Raw genomic sequence first — 11,500 nt, 5'->3', positions numbered from 1 at the left:
ACACACACGCATACACGCACACACGCACGCACGCACGCACACACACACACACAGTGAGAGAATGAGAGAGAAATAGAGAGAGAGAGAGGCACACACACATACACAAGGGGGATAAGATGGAGGGAAATAGGGAACGGCAGAAAGGGAGGAGGAAGTAAAAATGAGAGACGTTTATCGATAGCATAACACACATGTGGGAACGCTTATCAGGTCGCGAGGGCTGGAGCGACTAATTCACGAGAGACGGGAAGGTCCTCATAGATGAGGCAAACCCAAGAAAGGCATAGATTATACCCAAGAGTTTCTTGACCGAGGTCAGAGCAACCTCAACTTATCTTAGTCATAGATGGCTTGGCTTTGCATGCGAGCTTGGAGAAGGCTCCGTGGGTATGGTGCCAAGCTGTTTGAATCATGTGGCTGTTGTGACATCACAGGATGCTCACGGCTTCCCTTGTGTGCCAACTCGCTATCGTTTCTCCTACAGTGCTACAGTCTTGCCCTTTCCCGTATCCTGGTTACAGCCGAGGGCCGTAATACAGAAGTTCCACGAATGGCACCTTAGTCTTTCCATCCTCTTAAGACCCAGCATTTCCATATTCTGGTGACCTCGAATATAAGGTCACACGACAGCTCCCTTTGAAAGCCATATTCCTTGAACGATCTTCGAAGACATGATGACCCTCTGAGGGTTCGACCCCGCGGGCTCCCTTCCCTTCAACACAGCCAAGGCCTGGCTGACTCCGCACTTTATATTATATCAAAAGAGATAAAAAACGGAAGAATTAACCCCTTTGTGCTTAGGGGATTAAGTGTTCAGCTGTCTACAGAGTGAATGAGTGAAGGTTTGTCAGAGCGCAATGCCAAAGCATTGATTCAATCCGTCGTTTGACAGCAAAAAAACAGTTAATTTTGAATGCATCACTATATGAAGCGGATGGGGACATAGGCTGACAGAATTAATTTCCTGATCACATTTAATTACGACCAGATGCACGAGATATTAAAGCAAATCTTCATCGCAATCACTTTGCCTTTTCGGAAATAATTTTTGGCTGACCTGATGTTAGGCTTCATTTGATTAAAACAGAGATGCATGAATAGTCGCATATATTTTTTTTTCTTTTTTTTTTTAACAATTAACGGTAGCTTCATGTTTGAGCCGCCGTGGTCACAGCATGATACTTAATTGTAGTTTTCATGTTGTGAGTGAGTACGTGGTAGGGTCTCCAGTTCCTTTCCATGGAGAGTGCCGGTGTTACTTTTTTTTTTTTTTAGGTAATCATTCTCTCTATTTATCCGTACTTGGGACCAGCACTGACTTGGGCTGGCCCGCCCGCCCACCCGGTGGCTAGGTAGGCAATCGAGGTGAAGTTCCTCGCCCAAGGGAACAACGAGCCGGCCGGTGACTCGAACCCTCGAACTCAGATTGCCGTCGTGACAGTCTAGAGTCCGATGCTCTAACCACTCGGCCACCGCGGCCTTATATATATATATATATATATATATATATATATATATATATATATATATATGTATATATGTATATATATATATATATTTATATATTTATATGCACACGCACGACACACACACACACACACACACACACACACACCACACACACACACACACACACACACACACATCAATATATATATATACATATATATATATATATATATATATATATATATATATATATATATATATATATATATATATAAGTAGTTGCATAAGGGACAGAACGACTCCACTCACGTACATACATGAGGGTGTAAACAGGAAGTAGGTTAATGAAAACCGGAAACCGCAATCATATTACGTAACCCAAGAGATTAACGTAATCAATGACCGTAACCGGAATCATTAATCATAGTTAATGATGTTTAGCATGCACACCAGACTACCTTACGGTCGTTCATGGCGCATCATAGCAGAAAGTAGGCATAATTAAAGTGATTATCATAATCAATGATCGGAACTGGAAATCATTAACCGACTCTAATGATATCTGTCCCTCCCCTCCTCTCCAATACAGGCGACTGGACAGAATGCCTCACCTTACACATCACAACAGGTTAATGACCGCGGAAAGTGATTAACGCAATCAATGACCGTAACCAGAATCATTATCAATGACTGTAACCAAAATCATTAGCACACACCTGGAGGACTCCCCTCCCCTTCTCTCTGAAACCATATGCCAGGTACCACAGATGATCCCTCCCCCCCACCCTCTTACCCCAACCCCACCACCACCACCCTCTTCCATACCCTCCCACCCCTGCACCGCAATATTCATCAGTTTAAACTTGTACCTGTATCGATAATTAACCCAGTTACACACACGAGTGATCACCCCTCCTAATGAATGAGGCAATCATAATCCAACCCGATGCCAGGTGTCACAGATGACCCTCCTCCCCTCCACCTGGATCGAGAATTGACCCTGTTACAGACGAGTGACCACCCCTCCTAATGATTCATCGTGTTTGAACTTGTACCTGGATCGAGAATTGACCCTGTTACAGACGAGTGACCACCCCTCCTAATGAATGAAACTGTCATAATCAATAACCCTAACGCCCTCCCCCCCCGTCCCCCCCACCCCCATCAGGTCGGTCACACAACAGGTCTGCTAATGACCAATAATTACCGTTCCGTCCCTCGTCGTGACCGGGATAAGAATACAATTAACTGAAAAGGATTATAAAACGCGGTGTACGATATATACTTTTATTTTTCTATTTCCATCACACACACACACACACACGCAAATATTGCTAAGGTGAATACCAAAATGATACATCTATCGTTTGCGATAGACTTTCCTCCACAACCATATTTTGCGTCAATCCCGTATATGGTGTAGGCGGTGTGGAAGGAGAAGAACTCGTGCTTGCACAATTGTCGTTGTATACCGTCGACCCCTCTTCGTCTTCTGTTAAGTCAACGAGAGGAATCACACCAGCTTCGAGACCACACGAGTCCGACGGTATCGAAGGATATCTATTTCCAATTCAATGTCGACAATGCCGGTCTTTGCATCCTCCCAGGGTAATACGCAGGTGAGGTGGGGCTTAATTCAGGCAGGAAAGCACGCGGTTGTAATGGCGCAGGTACTTCCCGGGTATCTGCATCGCTCACAGTCAACGGCGTTACCCCTGAGGTTGAGGCGACGGGTTCTTCCATCCTTCTCCTTTTTTCTGCAGAGACAACGGGTTCTGGCATCCTTCTTTTCTTCAACGGGAGCGTTAATTGTTGCAGTTCGCCTACACTTTTATAGATATGACATTCGCTAACTCCTTTCTCGAAAACTGCAACAAAAGAAAAGAGAAAGCGCATTAACACCTGAATTTAAAATGATAGTAACACACACACACACACACACACACACACACACACACACACACACACACACACACACACACACACACACACACACACACACACACACACACACACACACACACAACATGTGTATATGATAAAGTTCAAAACCCTGAATATACTCACTTTCCCGTAAGTTAACCTCCTCCAAAGATGCAGATCCATTGAGATAGATGTTGGCAACATTCTCATCAACAGCAACAAAAATAGCTGTAAATAAAATTTACGCGTGTTAATCCTCCATATACACCCAATAAAAGACCATAAGACAATGTCAAATGTTCTCAGATGCATAGTATAACCCAAAAAATTCTATTAACTCGTAGAAATTATTTACCTCTCAGATTGGTAGCCTCAGCAAATGTCGAACTCATCTTGACGTACTTTGAGAAGGACGGTATGACACACACCAGTCACGACCTATCTCTTATAGGACATGACCCAGGTACTCGGCGGTCTCTTCAACCAATCATGATCACGGAAAAAAAAGACATCGGAAGGGGTAACGCCTACCCACAGAACAGCTGCTTACATTCCCTTTTGCTTAGAGATCTATCGCAAAATAATCTTTCACAACGAGGCATCTTAAAGTGTCTATACAAAATCCATGCCATACAAATTAATATGATACATGATAAAGATTACATATGCTCCGCAAGTTAAGCTATCAAGACTCTGTAAACGCCTGCTAATATCAAGAAAACTCTTATCATAATACTGGTTGATAAATCCTTGCAACCAAGGAGAATAAACGTGTGGTTTGATCCCGTAAGAATCAAAGTAAGCAATGCAAGATTTCCCAATAACTACTAATACATAATGTCCCATAATTGTTGGTCTATGACGAGACATAAGTATTCATCATGGGTTGTACGATCTTTTCTAATAGGTAGCTGATCAGCCAAGAAACACCCTCGCAACACATATCCTCTTCTAAGAAATTGCGAACAAATGCTCGCTACCTCACTGCAGTTCATTATGCTCTAACATCTGCGACCACCCTGCGATCGTTATCGACGTAAATTACGCCTTGCGTATCTCCCACCAAAAATAAAACAATATTCGAGTCGTCCGGTTGTGACAATTCAACGGCAATCCTAAGACTTCCAGAATTCTCAATAGCTATCGCATCCTGCAGCTTTTCAGGTTGCAAATCCATAACAGCAATCATTTTACCGTTCACAAATCCATCCCTATCGAGCGAATGTTCCTTTTCCAACCCCAACGCATTCAGCGAGTGATAATATAAATCTGAGCAACGACTCGGGAAACTCGTGCTTATATTGTATACGGACTTGTTATTAACGGTAACAAAAAGTTTGCTCAAGTGATTATGGCCGAAATGCAGAGGATTCATGTTATAGTCTCCCGCATATGCCTTCATGTCGACCATAAAAAGAAATAACTTTTCAGGAATTGTTGACCCCCACGGCATGTCAATAGCAATTTGGGTCTGACGGCTTGCCATAACAAGTCTGTATAGCGTTTATAAAATTAGTAGAGACTGCGAATTAAAGATGTTAAGAGCCTCTCGTGCTGAATCTCTCGGTTAAGTGTTGTAATGCAGTTACAGTCTATCTTCCCACAGCTTTGTCACCCGTTGCGGGCGGTGTTAATAACAACGGTTGAGCAACTCGAGCCGTATTTCATGAACATTGTCTAAGAGAATATCCTTTTGCTATATCTAACATAGCGGAGCCATAAAATGAAATCCATGTGCTTAAACCTCGTTCATATCAGATTTCTCTTGTTCACTAGCACCTGTAAAATCATTTTCCGCATAGCTCCTTGGTATGCTAGAATTATCATAATAATGCATATTTCTTCCTAATGTTTTCTTCAACGAAGGAGACATACCCGTTTCTAAGCGAACATAAGACGAAAAATTGTACAGAGGATTTTGTTCTACTTGCTGTCCATTAAAGTAAACCGTCACAGATTTAATTAGCGAGTGCATAGCAGAGTTGCACAACACCGCATGATCGCTTTCGCTTAATAAAGTACCATCTTCTTTTCTCAAACTTCCCTTAATCTCTAAAACCAATCTTGACAAGTAAATATAACAATTTTGCCCTGCCGGCTATCTAAATTCTGCATAATTATCTGTAACAGACCCGTTTATCCCCGCGTTAAAAGGCAGCACGTCAACCTCAGACCGTTCTTCTATCCCTGATTCAATCATGTGCAATCTATTTGACCGGACACTCATCACTAACGCGGATGCGCGCGCGGGGAAGTAAAACCGCACACGGCGGCGAGGGCGACAGGGGAGGGGCTTCTAATAAAAGTTCTTTGATATCAAGAAAAATATTATTTTCGCCAAATTTTGCAGTGTTATCTTCAGTAGATAAACTGGCTTTGTCATCATCTACTTCCTTGTATTTCATATTTTGCCTCTGAGCAGTAATTTACAAGGTCCCTTTTATCTAATATACAAGATATTTTTATCCTTTTTTATATCAAGCGGATATATATATATATATATATATATATATAGAGAGAGAGAGAACCTTTATAATTAAAAATATTGAAATTGTTGACAGGTACGGTTTATGAGTGTCATTTTTTAAATATTCAAACGACTTTACGCAGGGAAAAATTGAGAAATATAGGAACTTGAATGTGCCCCTCCCCCTCTCTATGTAAGCGTTGTCGTCAAAGGCGCCCCCCCTCCCCTGTTGCCCCCACCCCCTCCGCCGCCCTCGCCCCGCCGCCCTCGCCGCCGCCGCGTGCGGTTTTACTTACCCGCGCGCATCCGCGTCAGTGATGAGTGCGGCGCGTGCGGAATATAGAGTCCCTCGTCTAGGCTGCGGTCAACATTACAGGGAGAAATATTCTCTGACGACGAAGAAGACGGTGATAACGTAGGCAGTTTACATGCTGAATGATTATAATGTAACCGCCAAGTAGAAGTTTTGTCAACAAGGCTGAGAATCGGTCACTGATTACAGCTAAAAGTGCACCACATTGTGAGGAGTGCCATTGGCGGTCGGACATTTAGTGGGAAAATGTGCAGCATTCTCAGACGTATGTACTTGTCTCGCTGGAAAATGTATCGGAGGATTGTGACATAGGACTTATTAGTTTCCTAAGGGAGTCTAATATTTTAAACAAAATATAAGGATGCATAATAACTATGCAATAGCTGTATACTTTTATAAGCACATTACTCATGATTTGATTTTTATATAATATTTATTGGTGTTTTTTGGCGTAGGCGAGGCAGATAATTTTAAATAATCAATCAATCGATCAATGATTTTTTTTTTTTCTAAGAAAAAATATGTTAATAGTTTTGGGTATATTTGTTTATTTCTTCTTTAATAGCAAGGTTAGATGGTACTTTTATGCAAAAAAATACATATATTGATACCATTGGTAAGCATTATTTGTCATTTAAGAATAAGAATTACACTTTTACATAAGGAAATTTGATAAAATACTAGCATGTAATGGCTCGGATGCGGTTGTTAGTATTTATAAGCCTCTATCAAAATCTGAATGCTCCTTCCAACAGAGGTGACATGCCTGGAAGACAGCAAATCGTGCCCTGCTACTGTCGTATTTCTGTCTGCGAATAGGAAAAAATAAATAATTGCGAGGAAAGCGAGAAGCAAAACTTGAATGAATGACGGAATTATAAATTCTGACAAATTATCGCGGCAAATGTTTGTACTATGTTGATTGTGTATTGCAGTCATACGAGTAATCTATTTTATACTACTAATGAAAGACATATTACTGTTTTCAAGTTTTCTTTTATCAAATTTTATGTTTTCTTCGCAAGGAACCTCCAAGCTTGATATGGCTATAAGCATCACCAATTCTAAGTCAATCAATGTCAATACATATTTAGTGTTGTGTGAAGTTATGTTATAGCTCCAATTATAATCACCATTTTTACATCCTAACGGTAAATACAGCATCGCGCTTAGTCGAGGGGAGAGGGGAGGAGGAGCAGAGTTAGGAGAAGGGTGAGGCCTCGCCAACAAGATATGGCATGTTTGATAAGGAGAACAGACCGTGAGCTAGTGGAACGAGTGGGTGTGAAGAACGATGTGCTACGAAGATCAACAACTGAGGCGAGCATTTCTAAAACTTTCTATCTATCTAGAACATGGGGGTTTACCTTGGTCAGATGATTGAAGGGGTGCGATTTCCATGGTATATATTCATTAACTATGCAGTTCTTCACGAAAGGAGACGAGAAAAGTACTTCCATGGTGTCGCTAAAATATACATGGCGGGTGCCATGTATATTTTTACTCCCTCTGGTAAAAGTACCCATGGTACTTTAGGCTAATTTGTGTGTGTGTCTTTGTCCAATATGCGAACAATTATAAAAGCATTATATCATGAGGGGTTATATTATTTTACCTCTTTTTTCATATCTTATAAAAGTTCTTGGTTTTGATAAAGAGTCAATTGCTAAAAGGGGAAAATGTGTTAACAATTAATCAAAGCCTTCTTTTTTGATTCTTGAAGATAGAAATAGTTTATATGGGTCTTTAACAGTTTTCGTCACTGCAGCAGCTTGGGACATAGTGAAAAAGCATAGGCAAAGGATGTTAAGATATATATATTTTTTTCATTTGGTATGACTTTGTATTAAGATATTCAGAAAATATTAAAGAGATCGAGTGTCAAGTTTTATTCAGTGCCAACGTAAAAAATATTTCTCTCTTTGTATAGGGAGATTTGAGAAAATATATGTATGTATTACTTAATAAGTGGTGCCTGAATGCGCAAACAATATTTGTTACCGTTGCATCGTTCTTTTTCTTCCTATATACGTGTAGCCAGGTACTATAGACAATTTCGAGGAGGGGGAGTAAATTGCTGAAGAGCTAGTCCACTTTCTGTGCTGATATCATCATAAAATGGAGGATGTATTGTTATGCGATCTCTTATGGAAGGATACGCTCGTCTGTATATAGTTATACATATGGGTCTTAAGGGAAAATTAAATATATTTCCTAAGTTGCATTGTAGATTGTAAAACATCGAGAAATGCGGCAGGAACATTTTAGGAAATATACTGCATTGTCCCTTGAGGTTAATTAGCAAAACATAACTGAGTCAACACGTGGGACAGGTGGTGACGCTAGTTGGTAGATAATCAGGTGTTCAGGCGTAAATATGAGGGGGAAACCCGTCTTTGACCTGGTGTAGATACCTTGAAAACACTATTCAGGCTCTCGAAATGGATCAGACCAGCGTCTTTCAGTCTATTAGGTAATTAACCTGTTAGTTTATAAGTATGAAACGTGCAAAGTATGAAATATTGGTTATCGCATTTACATTTACACAGAGACTTTAAGCCTGTTATTTGTGTTATCGCCTCTTAGGACGTGTGTTTGTGTAAGCTTGAGAGTCATAATAAAGGCATATGGGGGAGGAGGGGAGTGATGATGGAGGGGGGTCGTCAGCGACAACTGACATCGAGCTATCATATTGATCGTGTCACGCTCATTAGCTATAGGTGTGATCACTCACCTGTAACACTTCAGTGAAGGGCTGTATTATCTCCTTAAGCAGGACTTATGACTGGTGATTTGTTGTTGTTTCTTTTCTACTATTATTGGTTTGTAATGGGGTATGGAGGAATGTGGACAGGGGCGGTAGGAAGGGAAGGAAGGATCACCTGTTCTCGGGTCAACACCTTGAATTTGGTCATTACCTGGCCTGACTTCTATCCGTCCTGCAGTTGGGTTCTTTCCCTTGCGCGGTTATTTGTTATTGTTTATGAAGGGTGATCACTCGCCTGTAACACGGCCATTTGTCGAGTCAGTTACAAGTTCAAACAATAGTTATACATATGGGCAAGTAGTGACGCTAGTTGGTAGATAATTAGGTGTCAGGCGTAAATACGAAGGGAAACCCGTCTTTGACCTGGTGTAGATACCTTGAAAACCCTATTAATGCTCTCTAAATAGAATAAAACCAGCGTCATTTCAATCTATTAGGTAAATAACCTTTTAGTTTTATAAGTATGAAACGTGCAAAGATGAAATATTGGTTATCATTTACATTACAGAGAAACTTTAAGCCTGTATTTGTGTTATCGCCTCTTAGGGCGTAGTTTGTGTAAGTTGAGAGTCATAATAAAGTACAACAGAATTTCATGATCCTTTTCAATAAACTATATTTTTATTATGAAGATGTCTTTGGGATGTAAGAACGGCTAGTATAACACGTTAAAATATGAGGCCCCTACCGCTCCCACCCGCCACTCCGCCGCCAACAATATCATAGTTGCCAGCATGGAAATATTGCCGCCAATGGTATTTAAAGCCCTGTTTAGTCGTTTGGTGAGTGAACTGTGAGTGACAAAGCCAGGAAGAGAAGAACATATTCAATGGAGAAACCCACCTACACTACAAATAATAATCATCGCCACTGGAGATATCACCGCAATGAGAGAACGGGTTAAGTTCCGTAATCCACTGGTGGCAGACTGTCATTAAGAGGAGGATACGATCAAGACAAAAGAATTATTTTCCAGACAGCTCTAACTTATCGCTACATAGATGGTCCTGACACATGCCCTATCAAACATCCAAGAGCTGCCACCGGTGAAGATGATCTATCCAATATATTCTCATCATTCACTAATAGTTAGAAATCGTTAGCAAACACAGAATAGAACCAGTGACATATTCTCTTAGCAAAAACAGAATATGATTTGGAGAGGAGAGGAGGGGTGATGGTGACATAAGAGACAATTGTGCAAGCACGAGTTCTTCTCCTTCCACATCGCTTACACCAATACGGGATGACGCCCAAAAATATGTGTGTGATGGGAAATAGAAAATAAAAGTATAATCGTACCCGCGTTTTATAATCCTTTTCAGTTAATTGTATTCTTATCTTGTCGCGGCGAGGGACGGAACGGTAATTATTGGTCATTAGCAGACCGTTGTGTGACCGACCTGATGGGGGTGGGGGGACGGGGGGAGGACGTTAGGGTTATTGATTATGACAGTTTCATTCATTAGGAGGGGTGGTCACTCGTCTGTAACAGGTCAATTCTCGATCCGGTACAAGTTCAAACACGATGATTTTTGTGGGGGGGGTGGAGGGGTGATGAGGGAGGTGGGTCATCAGTGACACCTGGTATTGGGTTGGATTATGATTGCATCATTCATTAGGAGGGGTGATCACTTGCACTTCAGTGCAGGGCTGTATTATCTCCTTAAGTAGGACTTGTGATTTGTTTGTTTGCTTCTTTTTCTTACTATTATTGCTTTGGGTATAGAGGAATGTGGGGCAGGGGCGGTAGGAAGGGAAGGAGGGTTGGTTTGGAGAGGAGGAGGGGAGGGTGAGAGGAACCCTTTAGGGTGTGTATTAGACATCATTAGAGGACATTTATGGATTATGATTAATTAGGAGGGATGATCATTCGTCTGTAACAGGGTCAATTCTCGATCCAGGTACAAGTTTAAACATGATGAATATTGCGGGGTGGGGGTGGGAGGGTATGGAAGAGGGTGGTGGTGGTGGGTCAACTGTGACACCTGGCATTGGGTTGGATTATGATTGTCTCATTCATTAGGAGGGGTGGTCACTCGTCTGTAACAGGGTCAATTCTCGATCCAGGTACAAGTTCAAACACGATGAATATTGCGGGGGGCGGGGTGTGGAGGGGAGGAGGGTCATCTGTGACACCTGGCATCGGGTTGGATTATGATTGCCTCATTCATTAGGAGGGATGATCACTCGTGTGTGTAACTGGGTTAATTATCAATACAGGTACAAGTTTAAACATGATGAATATTGCGGTGGGGGGGTGGGAGGGTATGGAAGAGGGTGGGGGGAGGGATCATCTGTGGTACCTGGCATATGGTTTCAGAGAGAAGGGGAGGGGAGTCCTCCAGGTGTGTGCTAATAACTTTGGTTACGGTCATTGATAATGATTCTGGTTACGGTCATTGATTGCGTTAATCACTTTCCGCGGTCATTAACCTGTTGTGATGCGTAAGGTGAGGCGTTCTGTCCAGTTGCCTGTATTGGAGAGGAGGGGAGGGACAGATATCATTAGAGTCGGTTAATGATTTCCAGTTCCGATCATTGATCATGATAATCACTTTAATTATGCCTACTTTCTGCT

The 11,500-nt window shown here is 41.6% G+C and overlaps 1 protein-coding gene across 1 annotated transcript; it reads right to left on the bottom strand.

The window, feature by feature from the left end:
* Positions 1 to 3,009: 3,009 nt before the first annotated feature.
* Positions 3,010 to 3,856, bottom strand: LOC119578442. Its single transcript, XM_037926027.1, has 3 exons — positions 3,728 to 3,856; positions 3,517 to 3,600; positions 3,010 to 3,317 (listed from the first exon to the last, which is right to left on the bottom strand). Exons 1-3 carry the CDS (start codon positions 3,762 to 3,764, stop codon positions 3,010 to 3,012), a joined length of 429 nt encoding a protein of 142 aa, XP_037781955.1. The 5' UTR covers positions 3,765 to 3,856.
* Positions 3,857 to 11,500: the final 7,644 nt, after the last annotated feature.

This window comes from Penaeus monodon, chromosome 2 (genome assembly GCF_015228065.2).
Source record: "Penaeus monodon isolate SGIC_2016 chromosome 2, NSTDA_Pmon_1, whole genome shotgun sequence".
Taxonomy (NCBI): domain Eukaryota; kingdom Metazoa; phylum Arthropoda; class Malacostraca; order Decapoda; family Penaeidae; genus Penaeus; species Penaeus monodon.
The sequence above is the reverse complement of the archived record's forward strand: the minus strand, read 5'-3'. Positions and strand labels throughout refer to the sequence as shown.